Source organism: Tinamus guttatus, unplaced genomic scaffold, assembly GCF_059628265.1.
Source record: "Tinamus guttatus ecotype Peru unplaced genomic scaffold, ASM5962826v1 Tinamus_guttatus_pri_ptg000327l, whole genome shotgun sequence".
Taxonomy (NCBI): domain Eukaryota; kingdom Metazoa; phylum Chordata; class Aves; order Tinamiformes; family Tinamidae; genus Tinamus; species Tinamus guttatus.
The window spans coordinates 5,738,334-5,758,141 of NW_028288861.1; the positions used below are offsets into that span (position 1 = coordinate 5,738,334).

General features: G+C 37.1%; 1 protein-coding gene across 2 annotated transcripts in view; it reads left to right on the top strand.

Moving 5' to 3' along the window:
- The window catches only part of NPAS3 (neuronal PAS domain protein 3), a 565,719-nt gene that overhangs the window by 519,014 nt on the left and 26,897 nt on the right, over positions 1–19,808 (top strand). For both annotated transcript variants that reach the window (XM_088529242.1, XM_088529243.1), the window contains one exon: positions 16,826–17,019. In XM_088529242.1, the coding sequence (XP_088385368.1) occupies positions 16,826–17,019 (194 nt within the window). The remainder of the gene's footprint in view (positions 1–16,825; positions 17,020–19,808) is intronic.

Consider the following 19,808-nt stretch of genomic DNA (forward strand, 5'->3'; position numbering starts at 1 on the left):
TATTTATGATAGCACCTTAGAAGCTCCTATTCCTACTCCCAGATTCTCTTTCCTTTGCCCAGATATATTCAATTATAATTCTAGTTTGCTAATATTTTTCCATCCCAAACCAAGCAATGTGGTACAGCAGTGACTCTATCCAAATAATAAAATAAATCTGTCTTAGCTTGGAAATATTTGCAAAATTTGAAATCTACTCTTGCTACACTGCTTTTCTTTTTTTTTTTTTTAGTGGGTCAATAAAGAGTAATACTGACTGCTAGCAACTATGGAAATGGGCTGCAAGTTTGAGGGTGTTAAAATTGACAGAATTTTCTAATTAAAAATTAATGAATTGTAGATTCTTCCCACGACTTCACTGTACAGAAGTGGTCACCACCTTCAAAGCAATGTCTCCTCTGAGAAGGAGCAGACCTTGATCGGGATGTTTCATTTCACCACCAAACTTTAGGAGCTTTTGCAGATAAATCTGGTGGAAGCATCACCTTATTTTGTTCCAGGCAAACATGTTTGTATCAAAGCAGTCACAGCTCATCTGCTGTTCAGTTGCAGCTTCTGAAATCACATTATTCTGAGAGGTAAAATCTGAATTTTTACAGGCATCCAAATATTTAAAGGTTATAAGTCATTAAAAATTAGAAACAGTACTTACCATTGTAGTGAAAAGTTTAAATCTGAAATTAACTCTTTGCACATTCTGGTCTTATTCTAGGCACAAATAGTTTGAACATTTTTGCCAAGAATTTTTGTGTGCATGAACTGAATGCTTAATTAGATTTCCTGTGAACTCAATGAGCCCTTTCACTTTTGACACATTTTGCAATGCGCCTGCATGTTTTATCTCTGAAACATTAGAGAAACATTTCTGTTCTTGAAAACCATTAGCTGACTAGCCTTTTCATTTCTTTGTCCCTACTCAAGTGATCCAAAATGTACTATTTTTTTCCCAACTAATAAACTGCTTACCGTTTCTGTGATGATTCACCTTTTTATGTTCTTGTAAAAATCATGTTTATTAGGTCAGACTACTAGCAAAACTAGCTCTGTGTTTTAGAGATACCTAAATGCAGAGCCCTGGGCAATACGGAAACCAGCCTGGCTCTCCTCACATGGACAGCGTTAAGAAACAGGAACTGGGCAGTTCTTTTTTTTTTTTTTTTTTTTTTTCTGTGAAAGCAAGATGATCTACAGTACACAAGCATGGATTATGGGTTGTTTTTAGTCACCTTATAATAATATGCATTCATAAATTTTGGTATAGCTGTAAGATGCAGACTTTGATGGTACAAACCTCACAGAGCAGCATTAGAAGCAACCACAGATGAAGTTTGTGTTGACAATTTATCAGCTTTTCTCCATCAAGGAAGATTGTTTTTAGTGCCTGCCTATTAGCAGTCACGTGCATATTATGAAATTGAGTTTTGGGGAGGACAGCCTGCCATCTGTCTTTTTAGTATTTTTCACAGTGCATCATACTAAAGTTAAAACTTTCTGTGCTTCAAAATGGTGTAAAATGTGAGATTCCTGTAGCAGAGACACTTGAAAAATAAACTAGAAATGTAAATCCTTATAAACTTTATTAAACAGGCATCTAGTGATGCTATACTTCATATTTTAGCTTTGAGTGCCCTCTGCCCTGTGCATTTTCTACCCACTCTAGTGTCCTTCATGCTGCTACTCTAGATTTTGGAGATCTAAACTGTTAACTAGTTAATATATATCTCAGTGATTATAAGAATGTTTTCTTAATATATACAATTCCTGGTTTGGGTTTTTTTCTTTTTTATGAAATGCAACTGCAAATGCTTGATGTGGAGAATGAAAAAGATGTGTTCAGTTTTCCTTCTCTGTTCTGATATGCTAAGATTTTATCAATAATATTGTTTTCCTGTAAAAATATCTGCCTCAGAGAAAATCTGCTGTGTAGCTGTCAGGATTACACCTCTCAGAATATGCTTGTGATGATTCTGTTAAATTGATAAAAACAGAACACTCTGTTGTGTAGAAGGATTGCTGAAAAAAATATTCCCAGCCCTTTCATGTGTAACAGCTCTTGTGTGGCAGTGCGTTTATTGTGCTATAAATTCCATCACTGATTTTGGCCTGTACAAATTGATTCTGTAGTAACTGTAAGTAATGAACCTTACAGACAGAGCCAAGCCACCTCCCTCCCCCCACCAAAAAAACCCACAATCCAATAAACTTCTGGCTGTAGGAATACATATTATAGAGTTCATTTAGCCTCAATTTTATCAAATCATGCAGCCAATACTCCACAAAGCAGGAAAATATATGCAACAAATATACAGTGTCATAGTCCTGCTTTGCTTTAAATTTAGCGGCTTAACTTGGCACTCTCTAATTGGAAGCATATTTTTGTACAGAGTATCCTATGGATTTCACCTCAGATTTGAAGATAGTTGTTCAGCATAAGTTGATCACTAAACAGGAGAAATACAAGTTAACTCGTACAGGATAATGAGCCAAACCCTGAGCTGTTTTACATGGTGTAACTAGTACCAGGCGTCGGTATATTTTGTAGAGGTGCACATCAAGGTGCAGTGGACTACTGTGGATTCCCCAGGTTGGAATATATAAATATCTGTGAAATTTACTATTTTTCCTATTCTATTTCCCTTTCTTCACTGCCCCCCCCCCCCGCAAAAAAAAATCTACCAGGTTTAGCAAAGAATGATTTCTTTTCTTAGGAAATCTTTAGCAATTCAGTGGACTTTAACAGAGAACTTGCATCCATACTAAAGATTTCCATACAGTGTTTTTAAAACCTGACAAAAAGATACTGCTCTGAGGCTTTTTCATTATTTATGTAGATTGCTATTACATTCTGTAGAAACCCATGGATCTAACTTTGTTAAACATTGTATAAATTTCCCTTAGTCTTATTAACCCATGCCAAGGTCATTTAGATACTTATTTTGCAAATAGAGGATTGACGCAGTCCCATTAAATCAGTCCCATGAATCACTGGGACCACTGGTCATGTGGTCAAAGCTTATATGAATGTGCCTATATATTCTATCCTTAGTTGGTAAATGAAGTAAGTGGTAAGGAGAGAAACAAGACTGTGTGGTATGCTCTGTGTAAAAATAAAAAAATGGCTGGGTTGGGTTCCTGCAAGCCCTGTGGCACTTCAATGCATCACAGCTTGCACACTCGTGTATCTTACAGTCTGCACTGAAGGCTGAGTTCATTCTGCATGTCTCTGGTACCTAACTGTGCAGATTTATCTGAAAGTTTGTACTGACTGTGACTGATTTTAAACCCTCATTTTGAGAACAAAATGCTTGGATTCATCCTAGTGTTATATACATCACAAAAAAGTTCATTGTATCAGGCATATTTCTCACCTCTCTATTAAAAAAAAAAAATCTGTTTTGTCAATCTGTCCAGTTTAGAGCAGCAGCATGAGTGACATATGGAGGAAAAGGGCACCGAAACTGAGGGTTTCAGTTAAGCACAAAATATGCTGAAAGTCAGAATAAAACAACAAGTCCTGGCAACACCATTTCTTCCCTTACTATCTTCTGTTTTGTGTTGCAGTGACAGACTTAGTAAGAGAGTCTGAAATTTTCCAAAAAGCCCCTGAAACCAAGACCAAAGACACCTCATGCTCATTATCTCTAAACTCTTTCTCAATAAATATTTCATCCTTTGCAAATGGGTGTGATATCAAGGGCAAATGAACAGCCCTCATTCTAGATGAGGAACCTCTGAGCAACCTGAAGGTAATCAGGAGGGTAAAGATTTTGTGACCACTGCATGATGCGGCAGATCTCCTACTTATTTCAATGGAAAGCAACTCTAAATGCTTATATTTCTGAAGAAGAGATGCCCATCCTTGTAGGGAATGAATCCTATATACCCACACAGGGTTTTGGTTGTGACTGAGGTGAGTGAAAGACCAAACTGGTCTGTGCTTGTTATTTTAGGTGGAAGAATTTGGTGAAATATAATGAAAGATTCAGTGTGGATTGACAGACAGCATGCAATAGCCCTACTACATCTAATTTATAAATGTTATTGATGTAGAGGTAATTTCTCAGTAACCTGTTCTTCTGAAGAAAAAAAAAGTGTTTTAGGTGGTAGGTTAGTAAAGAAAATTAATCTCTACATGTTAAACTTGCCAACTTTTGAATTAATTGCGTACGTACAGCATTCAATTAATAAATGTTAAGCAAACAACAGAAAATCAGTGAATTAAAAATTACTAAATTGATTCCAAGTACAGATAAACCAAGAGGTGCCATAATTCTTCAGTGTAAATTCAAGAACACGACTCTTGTCTCATTAGTTCTTGTTCTCCATTTATCCATATCTGACATTTAAAACAATGCTGTTTTATTATGATTTTTACAAATAAATTACTAGCTATAATCTAGCTTGTTATATTAAGTGGATTATAGAAACAAATCATAAACAGTAGGCTATTTGTAGCTGTCAAGGTGAAGGTCAGAGCTTTGCAAAGACCATCCATCTGCAAGTGGAATTAAAGTGTGTTGTTTTTTGTGTTTTATTTTTCCTTAGGAGAAAAGCATATGCTTTGTTTGTATGGCCCTCAACTGGTAATGATGTTCTATCTTCTAACCAAATCATAGATTACATATAATATAGTTCATCAAACTGCCCACCAGCAAACCTCCTCTCTTGGAAATTAGTTTGATTTTTGCGTTACGACTTTTTGCAAATTAGGAGTGATTTGACAACATACAAGATAAAATACATCCCATAACTGAATATTTCTGGTTAAAATTCAATTTGATTGGAAGTTTATATTTTCAGATTCTTCAAAAGTTTAAAGAGAAGCATCGGAAGGCAGTGTAGGCTTACAGATTACATCCCTATGAAAAGGAACACTAGCTGAAGATTGAAACAGCTATGACTTATTTCTATCATTGCAACCAAATATACGATTTGTTTGTATGACTATCAACTTGTGAGCATTATCTCATGCTGTCTGGCATGACTGTGGAAATAAGTTGGTATGATCATTTTCACTGTAGAGAGAGAAGCTAGGGCTGAGAGGCATGGTGTTTTGCAGGAAATCAAACAAGAAGTTTGTTTCAGCAAGTATGTCTTCTACTGTCTTCTTTTAATTTGCTGTGCTTGGTACGAAGAAGAGTAAGCAGAGCTTCACAGTACAAATATGCTTATACTACCTGTGGGTATGCTGTTATTCCACTTTGTACATATTTTCTTTTATTCATTTTTTTAAACTGTTTTGAGTGTTATTTCATCAATTTGATACATGAAAAAAGATGAAAGAGAGTGAAGATTAGTTGTGAACCCAGTGAATTGACACTCTTTCCAAAGTTTTAATCTTGTTCTTATGTTGAATTGGTATGTGATTCATTTAAAATTATAATAACTACCTACCTTGCCCTATTTCTCTCCCTGGAATGGAGGCCAGCTGCAATGCTGGATTCTGCCGGCAGAAATTCTTCCACGCGGGCAGGAACTGGGAGACATAGAGTCTGCAGATCCTCCAGAATAGTTTTCTTGAAATAACTAGGGAGGAAACGCAGAGATTCAGCTCATAACCTAGAGCATTTCTACTGAACAGCCTTACCAAGAAATTGTAATAGACATAGAATCAGTATACATGTGGATAAATGCAATACTTAAAAGTCAAAGCCTCTTGTAAGGCTTTCTAAGGGAACTTTAAAGTGTATGTACAGGGGATCTCCAACTGATAATGTAACTGCATTTCCAAAAGCATGCCATCATGCTACCTTAACAAAAACCTGAAAGAAATTAAACTGTCAATAGAAAGGGAGGATCCTCACATGAAGAAGTAAATGGTGAGTTTTCTCAATTTAACAATTCAATAGTACTTTTTCAGAGACATCTCTCTTCTGGTGCCTGTGGTTATCAAGATATTCATAAATTAAATGGAAAAGAAGGTGAACAGAAAAGTGACAGAGCTTATTGGATGGTAAAAACGAAAGTGTACTTAGAGAGTAGCACAAGATCTTCATATTACTGTGAAAGGACTATAACATAACAAGTGGAATTCGGTTCAGGTAAATATAAAGTAATGCACCTGGGAAAAACAATCCTGACTTTATATATACAGTGATCGACTTTGAAGTAGCTGTTGCTGCTCAGAAAGATATTTTAGAGTTATAGTAGTTCTATGAAAGCATTGGCTCAGTAGTGGTCAGAAAGCAAACAGAGTACGAGGTATTATTGGGAGAGAAATAGAAAACAAAATAGAAAATGTCATTATGCCACTGTACAATTCACTGCAGTGCCTTTATCTTGAATACCCATGCACTTGTTATTCCATTCATCTCAAGCAGAAGATAGCAGAACAGCAAAGAAGTGACAATACTGATCGAAGTCTTGGAACAGCTTAGTAGACCTAGGACCATCAGCTTGGAAGAAAGATCACTTAAGGAGGCACATGGTAGAGCAAAGAGAAAGCAAATAGGATAAATTTCTGCAATATTTCATTATGTGATGTGGGGGATAAAATTAAAGGAGTAAATGGCAGATTCAGAAGAAGTAAAAGGAGGTGCATAGCCCATCCATGAAACTCACTGCCACATACTATGAGTGCCCACATCTTACCAAACAAACATACTACCTTTAATGCAGCAAGTCCTGGGAGAACATCCGAGGGAAATTTCATTACATGCTTGCCTAGTTTGATATTCTCTCTTCATCAGCTGTTACTGGCCATTCCAAGGGAAAGGGCACAGAGCTGGACAGCGTTTAGTCTGGCCTGCTGCAGCTCTTGTGAAGAACGTGGGTCATTCTCAGAAAGGGTTCTCATGGTGTGGCAGCCTTCCCCGACTGGCAGCCTCTCTGTAAAGCCAGGACCTCACTTCTGGGCTCAGGGCTTGCAGTTTGAATGTCAGCTACTTTATCAGGCCCGTTTGAGACCTATTTAAAACTGTTCCAATAAATTAGCGCGCACAGTCAGAGAACTATTGAGACCAGATATTGGCAGACACACCAGAGGGCTCTTGACTCCTATCCTATGATCATTCCTTTTCACCATCTGGATGTGGAGACATTACTAACCACCTGAAGCAGCTTTTCCGAAATACACTGTTGTATTTTTCATAAAATCAGCTCCTATGCTTTGCTCTGTTTTTTGTCTTTTGAATCAAAAGTCTACAGTTTAGATTCATATGAAAGTTCATTGATGGAGAGATGGAGAGGGGCTGCATTAGTAGTTGGGGAAAACTATTAATGGGGAAAACACACGACCAGTTTGTTTGTATATAGCCAGTGGAAATTGTTCCATGGTAGGAGAAATCAGGCAAGCATTTAAAATAAACAAAATGGTTGCTTGTCTGGCATAAGAACCAGACACCTCTGCACAAGCCAAGAAACCCAGTATTAATGCAATTAGAACAGTATTCTCAAATGTTTTCATGATATGCCCCCGGTTTACTGTCACAAAATGTCAGAACATTCCACTGTTTAGCCACAAAATAAAGAAGAACAAATAAGGCTTTTCTTAAATCTCTTGATAACCCATTTTGGGGATGCCTCTGTAGGCAAAAAGCTTGAGATAGAATATAGATATATAGAGATATATAGAATATAGATATATATAATATAGAGAGAATAGAGAATATATAAGCATTACTGTCTTTATCAAGGCAAAGTTGAGGAATCCATTTTTGTCTTTACAGACAGCAGCATGTTCTGTGTTTTTTCTGTGTTAGGGGCAAATGCATTAATATCAGAAGTTTTTGTTTTATCTAGTCCTCTCTCACTGTGCAGAGAATCACCTAAGGTAATTGTTGAGCTCCTATGAACTGCATCAAATAAAACAGTAAATAAAATAAAATAAACTATTCCTTTATTTCTCCCTCCAATGATAGTAGAGACACTACATGTGAAAAATGCTTATTATTGGCTATCCTTAGTGGAATATGATTTGATCACCCTGGTGTAAGTTTAATAATAATAATAGTCCTACCGCCTTTCAGTTGCAGAATGATATAGCCAGTTCCTGCTACCCTCAGATACTCTGATAAACTTCAGCATTGGAATAGATGCAACAAAAGTCTTCTCTCCAGGTTGAATTTTTGCTACTAAAAGCAGTACCAGAATTCTGGAAGAGTGAGCTCTGGGAGAGAGTTTGCTCATAGGCAGGGTTGACAATTTCTTCATTAGAACTCTGCACACTTCAATAGCTAAATGCTTTCAACTTTCTTTAAATGGTATTAAGGAAAAAATATCCTCAAGGCATTATTTTTAAAGGGGACTTCAAACATTCCCTGAGAAAAAAAATTGCAACACATTTGAACACCAAGGGATTTGCAGTGGAAAATCTGCTAAAGTGGAGCTATCTTTTCAGTTTCAGGGTTAAATAAGTATTGGCTATAAATCAGGGAGGCAGACAGCAAAAAAACATTGCAGCATTCCAGATCCTCAGACTCCAGATCTTTAGACTAGCGATAGCTAGATCATTTAGAAATGAGTTAGTTATGTTAGCTAGATTTTAGATTAACTTGTGTTTCATTTATTCCTCTGAACTCAACATACGAATTCCTTTATAAGGCTTGCTAGAAGTATAGGCAAATCCTAGGTTCTTAATCTTTTTACTTACAGGCTTAATTCTGCAATAACTCAATAGTAGATATTTTAGAGTTTATATTTAAAAGCAGCTGTGAAGCTAGCAGATATGCAAGGGTAAATCTGCTCATCTCGAATCCTCTGCAAATGGTCTGCTCTGGAGGTCATATCAAAGAGATTCTTCTTCCAGCTTAAACCTGTCTTTTCTAAATAGATCTCAACCTGATCTCATTTAATGCATTGATGTCTGGTTTCTTAGTCATTATATTTGCTGTATTACATATCAAAAGGACTCTTGAGAAATTCCCCCGAATTGATAATTCTCATTTCATATGTATAGCTACTCTATATTCACTCTGAGGACAGCTGTATTGTATGCTAAACCATGAGTTGTAAAAATTGATCCCTTTGTATGTAGGTTTGTATTAAATTGAGATACTTTATTTTTCCTGTTTGTTGCCACTCTTGGGTTCCTGGTGTCAGTTTGTATTTGGCTGCTTGAGCATATTAAAGTTTTGCTGGTGCTTATGATGTTCTTGCCAAGAGCGCTCTTGCAGCAATCTGCACTAGAACAGTCTCTGTGCCAATTACTTCAAAAACTATTCTTTTATTAAACCAATTTCTATGTCTACTTTTTTTTTCAGGTTGCAGTGTGGCGAATTCATCTTTAGTTTCTTTTTTTTTAATTGTTGATCTTCAAGTACCTGAGTACTTGTAGCTTTAGGATTATGAAAAAATAATTCTGTGTTGATATACCGAGTTGTTAATAAATCATTTTGAAAGGAACAGAGTTCAAAAATATTAAAGTAAAACCTGGCATGTTGAATTACTAACACCATGCATATATTAAAGGATACTGTTTGATACAGAATGTATGTAGCTCTTATTTAAGGGACTAATTATGAAAATGGACACCATTGCAATTGTATGAAGAAAAATAAATGAAACATTATCAGGTATGATGGCCCTACACAGTATTTTTGTGCTAATACTGTGAGACTGCCCTCTGGAATGTCAGGTCTAAATCTTTGATTTAGAAAAATGCAGGTTGCTGATCTGTTTCAGTTTTTAAAAATCACAACAAAAATGCAGGTTGCTGATCTATTTCAGTTTAAAAAAATCACAACAATGGAAAGGAAGGAATGACAATGTTTTTTTCTTCATGGTAAAAAATATTATCATTCCTTCCTTTGCATTGTCTTATTTGCACTTACAATGAAAAAAAAGTCAGGTTTTCATAAGTGAACTGAATATGCTTTTGAATGGAGATTCAGCAGGTTTACAGGTTACTGCCACAAATAAGGTCAGTGAAAGACTGGGCCTCAGAAGTCTAATGTGAGAACAGTCATCACAATAAAGATACATATATGTCAGTATGCTGTGCATTATACTATTTTACCTTATCCTGAACAATAACTGCTGATGTATCACCCTGGATAATAAAATGGAAATGCTATTAAGAACAGAATGAAAAATCAGATATAAAATAAGTATTTCATAATGTTAATGTAATGCTGTCTAAAATGTTTATACCAAGTCCATTTTTATTAATTATTCTCAAGTTACCTATAGGCTGCCATTCATTCCCTGACTTTTAAGATACGATGACTCTTGGAAAAACAGGCTATTGCACTTTCAAAAGATACATTGTTTTAATGGCAGCTTTAGGAGTTGTTTATTACGCACCAGTTCTCCTTTATTCCCAGAGAAACTATATCTTTCTTTTAACATAACTCTAAACTGATCACTCCAAGATCAGGGAGCTTCATAAGATAGCGGGAAGGTTGGCAGTGTTGGGTCCTTGCTTTGACTTCACTTTTTGGAGAACTAGAATGTTGTCCCCATTCCATCCTCCATAATTTACTGTGGTTACAAATGGGAGAAAGCAATTTCTGCCTGGGGCTGAGGAAGAGTTGGAATTAGGCATCCAAGCAGCTTCCTGTGTGGACTGCTCAAAACACTAACTGTTATGCAAAAAAACAGCTGTTCCTTGTGTTGTACTTGAATGAAAATGGCTGTGGCTATTGTACGTAAGCTGAACTCACTATTTCTTATATGCAATAGACATGGTTCACTCGGGTCCCTTTAGGGGCTTAGGGCTGTGAACGGAGCATGTCGGGCTAGCGTTCTCATTTGATGCTCTTTAAGCACACAGTGACTTTGGGGTGTCGCAACGATACAGTTTAGAAATTGCTTTCTTAGAACTTAGACACCTAAATTTTGCTTCTGATAGGCTAAGCAGGAAAGCAGCTCTTTGGATTTATTCTTTGGAAAGAGTAACATTGGGAGAAAAAGAGGAAAAGCTTAAAAAGTCTCCACAAACTAGTATTGACTTTTAATAATAAATCATATCCTGAAGTCAGGTATGTTGTTTAAATGTAAATACCCTTTGTGTTTCCAGACTGTCTTTTGCAGGTGTATTAGAGACGATTTGAAATGTATTTGTGGATAGAAAAGAGACTATTGACCTTGAAACTATGTATGAGTTAAGAGTGTTGGCTATCCTTGAAATCAGACTTGCATTCTTTGAACGGGTGTTCAAGATCACAACTCTAACAGTGGTGAATAAGTTTCAAATAATATTCAGTAACTGAAACACATTAAAACTGACAGCACTTTACTTACAAAGCTGAGATTGCTGCCTAGCAGTTGTTCTTAAGCACCATGGTTCACAATGACCCACTGACAGCTGAGTAAAATAGGAGTTTCCTTTGTTCTGGTGCAGGCTTGATACAACAGCACAAGGTTCGAGTGTAGAAGAAATACTTTGTATTAAATGGACTATGATAGTTAGAAAAACAAAGATTTGGGTATACAGCTACCTCTTCAAGTCTAAAATTGAAGCAGCAAACTTCTGAAGTAGGTATGAGTTGAGAACAGCTACTCTGAGTGTATGGTATTCTTTTATGCTGTCTGAGTGAAAAGGTAGGTGATCCTTAGAAAGTTGGAGATGGGTGAAATTAACAAGGGAAGTGATGGTAAGATGGTTATCAGAGGAAAAGACAGTAAATATAACATTGATATGACAGAAGCATACATCTGCACGCTCTAGCTTTCACAGCTTGCTTATCTGAGGAATGATTGATCAGGTTTCTCGACCTGCAGAAATCCACAGGACCACTGGGCCTGTGCAAGCTACTTCACAGTTGAGGAGTGTCCTGTGTGTGTAAAGTAGTTGGACATGAGACATAGAATTGGTCTGTGTACGCATAGTGAGTTGAATGCAACTGGGACACATCAAAGTTGCTGCACATTTGGATAATCCAACATATTAACGGCTTTAGCAACTTCCTTGTCTTCAATACCTAGATGCCATATTACATGGGGGCCTCTGTTAAGGACAATATAGTGTTTATAGAAATCCAGTTAGTCTGACAATGGGACATGTAGCTGTTACTGGAACTTACCGGACCTCTTTGATCCCAACTGCTGCTGATGTGCAGGATAGGCAAGTTGCTTATTTTCTTAAAGCTTTCCTGAAGACTTGAAGAGAAGGCTTCTGGCCTCAGTAAAGTTGAGGCAGTGGGACCCCACAAGCAAATGGCTTCTCAACAAGAGATACTAACTGCAGCTAGCAACATTGTGGTGATCGCTATAGCGTATAGGGATAAAATGAGAAAACTTTAATAGATAAAGAAGCCTGTATTGAAGTTCATGTTGATTCAGGTTGATACGCATGGACGTATTTTGATGTCAGAAGAGGATACTCCTAAGGATATAATTATGTGAACTCCAGATACTACAGTGGACTGTTTTCCTTCATAAATTCAGAGGAAAGCCTTTTTCTAAATGTCTCTTCTTAGCTTAGAAGTAACCTGAAACTGTATTGTAACCCACTTGCCTTGTCCGGTGTTAAAAGAGAAACATCTCTCTAGGATCATAGGCTGGTTTTGAGATGCATGTTCATATGTCCATATATGTGTGTGGATGCAAGCACAACTTCTTACAAGAAAAACGTGAGAAGATGGCAACAAATTGTAAAATATTTCTTCAGACAATTTTAGTAGATCAAATTAAGTGCCTTTTAAAGATGGAGGTGTTGGATTTTGGAAGGGTAGAATAACACATTTGACAACTTTATAAATCCATGTGGAAATAGCTGTTTCTACAATGGGGGATAAATGTACGTGCAAGTTGCTCATAAGACATCTAAATACATATCTAGGCACACAAATTACATTGGGATGCTTTCATGCATGTCAAAATTTATGTCTAAGCAATAATTTAAAGACTTCAGATTTATTACATCATTAAGAGAAACAAGGTGGAAGGAGCACTTCTGCCAGAGCTGTGATTTTAGTCCCATAACAAGTTGGCATAGTGATTTATAGAGCAAGCAACCAAAAAAAAAGTCTAGAAATTTCTTTATAATGGAATTTTAAGTTTTGAGGAAACAGACATCTGAAAGGTGAAATTCACAGATTTTTCATGCCTGCAGCTTTTATTGCCTCTGGTAATACATGTCCTTAGGCTTGCATCACATATATGTGAAAAATAATAGACATAATATTTAAAGATGTCTTTGATAAAGAAAGTGCTTCCATCTCTAGAGGTGAGATTTAGTTTAAAGGATGATGAACAGGTTCCAGATGTGTTTTTCAATTGCTGGGCTTTCCTTTCCTTAAGTATTGGCAGAGGAAAGGTTTTATCAAGGTCTTTGCAATGTGCTTTTTTGTAATGAGTAGACATTAGCAGCGCCCATCTAAGTGCTTATCACTAACAGATGAGTAAAGAGAGCATATGGCAGAGGAAAGAATTATATTTTGTCCAAGCAGTGTGCCTTGTTAACACTCCCACACCCACCATAAACTGTGTTTACGTGTACTTACAATACTTTGCAAATTCTTTTTTTTTAATCAGCTAAAAATAAAAGCAGAATAATGATTTTTTTTTCCCAATACTGGAGTGTCAGGCAAAGTTGATTTAGATTTTTTAACAAAGCAATTAAATAGTACAGATTATTTTTATACTACTTGTTTTTCTTCAGCCTGACATCTTTACAGCGGTATATGTCTCAGACTCATTTCACAATGTTAACCATTTTATTTTTATGGAATGTTTTTTGGTTTACCCACCTGTATCCCTAAGTATGAATATTATACAACTATAGGTGATGCTATAAACAATAGCACAGTTTAGAATGGTCTGAATCAGGTCACAAAGGTTGTCATGATCATAATATTTCCTTCTGCTTCTATATCATGAAATCATCAAACAATTTGCGACATCTGTCTGTAGTTTGTAAGCCAAAAAATCTCTGAGCTATTAACCCAGTCTAGCTCCATTAGAGTGCAAAAGGAGTCTAGCCACTAATTTCAGTGCACCTTGTTCATTTAGAAGGACTTCCATATAAGAGGCAGAACGCAGTATGCCTATCTTCTCTTACTCTGACATCTAAATGTGCCAGTGTATTCATATAGCTTTGTTAGAAATTCATTATAAATTAAAGATAGATTTGGACTGTTGCACACTTCTCAAAGATAGCATTTATAATGAAAATTGCACAGAATTGCATTTACTTTTGATTTTCAGATTTTTCATAGCTAGTATTTGTCATATATTTATTTCTGAACCCATGTATTGTCCTTCATAAAACATTTTATTCTTACAATTTAGCTTCATTAAAGTCTGATAATGATTTAGGATGTGATAGACTAGTGCTGTGGGATTGAATTATAAAGAGATTAATTTTAGCTACTGAAGATAATTGACCCTATAATTCCTATCACCCCTAATCCTGGTCCAAATGAACCAGTGTAAAGAGTAGCAATATTCACAATGTGGACAAGGTCATGACAGCTAGAACTGTTTCTTTTACTACCAATTAGATTCCTTCTGCAGTGGGTTTCACTAATGTTATCATAGAAAGGGATCACAGGCAGTGTTGTTTTTTTAGAGATGCACATGCACTGGAACATGTGACATGTTTCCCACTGCACCCAGAATCAAAAGGCAATTGAGAGTTGACCCCTAAAATTTGAATTCACATAGAGATTTAGAACATGTTTTAATTCATATTAAAACTAGGAACAAGCGAAATATTTTCAATCTGAAAGTGAACTTGCTTGAAATTTGACAATGCTAAACTACAGTGAGTCTGGTATGTTTGGAGCCATCTCTTGGGTAATGCTACATCTGAGGTGTACTACTGCTGAGGAGTCAGAAAAGCAGGTGCTGATTGACAAGACAGTTCAGGAACAAATCAGGTTGCTTTTTTTTTACTTCCAATGACATTGAGGCTTTAAAAAAATACAAGTAAGAGATAAATGGATTTTAAGTATGATATATTTTAAAAATTCCCTCAAGTGATAATGCCAACTTCAAACATATTAGCATAAGGAGTCTTTTAAAAAAACAACAGAACAACATTTTTGCATAGCACGTTCAGCATAAGATTATTTTTTCACATTATTGCTAGTTATCCATCAGCATTTTTCTAAGCATTTACAGATTTGTGTTTTTCCAGTTAGCTAAAGCTGCCTGATGAAATGAGTCCGATAATGATAAAAAGCATATGTATATGTAAGCCTAGCTAGAAGGAAGAAAATATACTATTACTACCCCTCCTGTGAAGTTAATCCTTTTTCTTTTAGCTATTTCTTCATTAGTTAATGAGGTCTTGGGGAGAAAAAAATTAAAAATTAAAAAAGTGTGTTTGAAATGGTGTTTTTGCATCCCTGCCTTTAGGAACTTCTTCAAATATTCATAGAATACTTTGCCCTTAGAAGGTGTATTAAGTGTGAGTTTAGGCAATAATTACTTCAAATGTGGGTGGTCAGAAATCTGCAACTGGAATGGACAAACACAGCAGATAGATAATCTCTTTCTCCCAGATTCACCACGCTGGCTGGGATTCACATGAACTAGGGAAGAGGTATTTTAATTTTTAGGTTGAAAAAAAAATAAAAAACAAACTTCAAGATCACAGATCTGCTATCACAAAGTAATTTTGAATTTGGATGCACTTTGTGGTTTACAATCTTTCTTAAGAAAGACAGAGTTTCTTCTTCTTTCTCACTTTCTATTAGCAATCAGCCTCAGATTAGAAGTGACCAAAGACTTGTTGCTGTTGTCTTTGTGATGCCTGAATATCAGGGGATGTGTAACTGCATCATATCTGTCACCTCCTCCAGGGTACTTGGTACTAACCAGCATCTCCACTGATCCCTGGGTAGGAAGTCTGGGAGTGCAATGAATCCCAGAACAGTCTCTATGTCCTGGAAACCTTCTCTGCATGTTGATATTGGAACACACTCTGAGGGTAAAAACTCTGGGGGAGTACGTGCTGCCAGGCCCTGTATGAGCCTCTATGGCAAACTCTTCTTCATGACTATCGAACTGCAGTTTTTGTAGATACTTCGGTGTCTGGCATTGGTGCTGTATTTATATTCTTTCACTGAAAAAAAAAAAAAAGAAAAACTCCTTTATTGACCCATAATAGAAATCCTGATAGAGTGAAACTGGAAGTGTTTGGTTATTTTTTCCAGAGAATTTCAAATTATTCCATTCCAGGCAGCCCTCTTAGAGTTTCACTCTCCACTAGTGGAATCTGATCTCCTGTGCATCTCCTGACTAGTGATTATCTTATGAATAGGGAAAGAAACTGTCAGTCTCCAAAGTTCTTCACATGTGTTAGTGCATTAAGTGAAGACATTGCTTGGCTACCAGCTCTAAAACAGAAATCTTGTGGATGCAGGAAGACCATCCTGCAGCTGAGCTCACTGATCACTCGTAGACTGTTGCTTCTTGAGTTGCCAGCCACAGAGATGTAATTCAGACTGTCAGTACTGTCTGTAGGATGTAGATGACTAGGAGTTAATTTAATTGAAGTAAATCTTTTCTTTAATAGTCTCAAAACTGCTGATCTTTGTGTGTCATATTTAATCTCCTAGTGTTATCAAATTAGTGCTCCCCATTCTACCCACATTATTTCAGTTTTCTCTCCCTTCATTTCTTATTTTGTCTTTCTTTCCATTTTTTTTTCTCTTTGTAATAATGATCACAACAAAAATCAAGAACATAGAGATTCAGAGTGTTTATTGGAGAAATATAAAACATTACTCTGTTATGTTCTTTTCTTGCCATGAGAATATCTGGAATATGTTGACAGTCAATATTAAGTTTAGCACTAAGGCTGGCAGCTATTTAGACCACTCAGCACAGCCATAAATTGTAATACAAGGAATAATGATGAAATATATTTAAAAAGATGATGTTGCAATTGTATCCAAAATTCACTGGGGCTACATTTATCTTTTCTGTTTTCCAGGTGATTCATATAACAGGCCGGTTGCGTCTGAGAGTGTCACTGTCCCATGGGCGGACAGTACCGAGCCAGATCATGGGACTTGTTGTTGTTGCTCATGCTTTGCCACCTCCTACGATCAATGAAGTCAGGATTGACTGCCACATGTTTGTCACTCGAGTGAATATGGACCTCAATATCATTTACTGTGAAAATAGGTACAGTTTTTAGCTCATTTTTAAAAATTTGTTTTAGCTCTGTGTATCCTGTGTATTCCATGGGCTGGATAGAAAGTGTTGAGACTCGTGTAATGTCAGTCTAATGCTGTATGGCAGCACTGAATTTGCTCTCATCATCATCATCTTCAGTATCTTTGCACTCTGAGAAGATAAATATAAATTTAAAAAAAATACAATTTACATGACATCATGCTCAAATAGGGAAGGAAAACCAGTCACGGTCTCCTCAAGTTTTCCTTGTTTTTTAGAATCAACATCAATTTCTGGGTCCTGTCAGAGAAAGGATATGGAACTTGATAGGCCATTGGTCTGACCTATATGGCTGTCTTCATGCTTACATTTTAACTAAAATCCTTCCTCTTCTTTTATTATTTGAAGTTTTAAAGTTTTCCGTTTTTGAGCTGATTTGCAGAAGGCACCATGTTTAGTGTTTAAGAGAATGGTAGGACAGATGGCCTAGATAGTAGTCTAGAAAGGCGGGATCTGTTTCAGTAAGAAATAGGAAAATTGGGAATAAAATTGGTCAAGGGCGTACTGGGAAAGACAAGACTGAAATAGGAGTAGATGATAAGCTGTTTGAGTGGCAGCTCTAATGGATGTGATAAGAACAGTGATTCAGAAAGGTATAAGATAGGAAACAGGACATATTAGGATTTAATGTGTCCAGAGGCAGTGATATCCAGCTGCTTCAGAAGGGGTGAAGGCTGATGTTGATGAGGGCTCCCCGTGGCAGCAGGGCCGGTCCTTGCAGCCAGGGCCTGTCCCACCACCCATGTGACATCAGGGCAGGCGAGGGCAGTTCCAGGCCTGGGCACTGGGCACCACCACAGCAACAGGCTGAGTCCATGGGTCGTAGTCAGGGTCGGGGAGGGGGCATTGCCAGGTGGGGACAAGGCACTGGTGAGGTTGGAGTAGCATCAACTGATGAACCCAGATGGGGCTGAAGTGGGCAGAAGGGTGAAGGGAGGCCCCTGGGAGGTGGGCAGAGAGGACTGCTATTGCTCTCTGGGCCTAGATTATAAAGAAAAACTTAGGGAGCAAGTATCTAAAGCAAAGTGAAGAGAGAAGTGAAGATTTGGGAAGAATGTAAACTTTAATTTACAAAGAACTTGGGCTATGTGGAGAGAAGCCTGAGGTTTGGGAGAAAGTTGGAAAGGAGGGGGAGGAAATGCCTTCCAAAAGAGATTTTGTCGAAAGGACTTGTCATCAAAAAGTGGAACAACCAAGATGACTAATGCAGTCTTTCTGTTTGACAGCAACCATGGCATATCACACATAGAGAAGTGCATAAACTTGAGTGCTTTGTTGAATCAGTGCTTAGGCCACTGAAAATAATCTCAGATTTCAATTGCAAAGTTATCTTTATTGCCATGTTGCTAAACTCCAATGTACATCTAAACTGTATAGCGTTTTATGAAGAGAGGAGATACCATTCCTATTTTCAGGTTGGAAAAACTGAGCCCTAAAAATTCATCTGCACAAAGCTATAAAGAGGGCTGATAATGGTATTAAAGTTTGGAGTCACTTGTTGCCCATGACTCTAATAAACTAGTTTCTGGATTATGTACAACCTAACACAGTTAGTGAAAAATTCAGTAGATTAGGAGGAGAACATAGATGGAACCTGGGGCCTGTGATCTGACTGTGACCTACCGTGATAGTAATGGAAAGTCATTGCCATTGCAGGGCTCTTCACTGGCCTCTCTAAAATGGGTTGCTGGTATCTGTCCGGTCCCTAAGGAACAGATTATCTTGAAAACAAAAAACAAAACAAACAAAAAAAAACAAAAACAAAGAAACAATATACCCCACCCACTTATTTTTACCTTTGTTGGCAGCCTCAACAAAAAAATCCAAGAATCAAATGGATATGAAAAATGAACTATTCCATCAGGTCAAGTATGATATGAATTTGTTGGGCTGTATTAGAAAGATTTACGCTTTCTCTGCCATTAATTTTGGCATTTTTATGAGCCCCCCTTTTTTTTTTAATTAAACCTTTTTTTTCCTCAAACCTTCCCTGTACTTTTATGTAGCAATAAAACTTTCAAAAGCTTGAGAGAGGCACCACTGAAAAACGTAAGATGCATCAGACATGGAGCACTGATTGCTAATCGCATAGGAAGAGCTGATAACCAGTTGTAACTGTGGTAAGCCAGATTTATGCAAGGAAGTGCTTTGTGTTGAGTTTACAAATGTTTTTCATTAGTTAACATAAAGGCAACATTCTACTGTTACTTCTCCCTGTTTGTGATGGATTTTAACTTGTATGCTAGAGTAGAATGCATATGATGGCACTTGATTTTATGTTGCAACAGTTTCATTTTAAGCCACTGTGGAAGTGTTAAAAATGAATTATTAGAGGAATTCCACATAGCAGAAACACTTCTGCCGTGATTAGGAGGCACATAATAGCTCACTGAGGCAATGTGATTTCCACTGGTGGAAAATGGGGGTAGATGGATAGGGCTTGGTTTTCATAGGATGTGCAAACCAGAATATGGCCATTAAAGCTGGAGGCATGAGAAGGGCAGAAGGGAAGGATGTGACTGAACAGCCAATGTGAAGTTGTTGGATTAATTACCTGGCTATTTGCTAAGGCAATTCTCTGAGTCAGGGGGAAGTTAGGATCTCTCTAACTATACGAGGGGAGCCTAAGTATCCTTGGCTCCTGACCCACGGAGAAAACAGGGAAATTCTCTGTGCTGCAGCAGAAAACAAGTGCAGCACTGATGAAAACACAGAAAAATGGATGCCTGCTGGGGAAG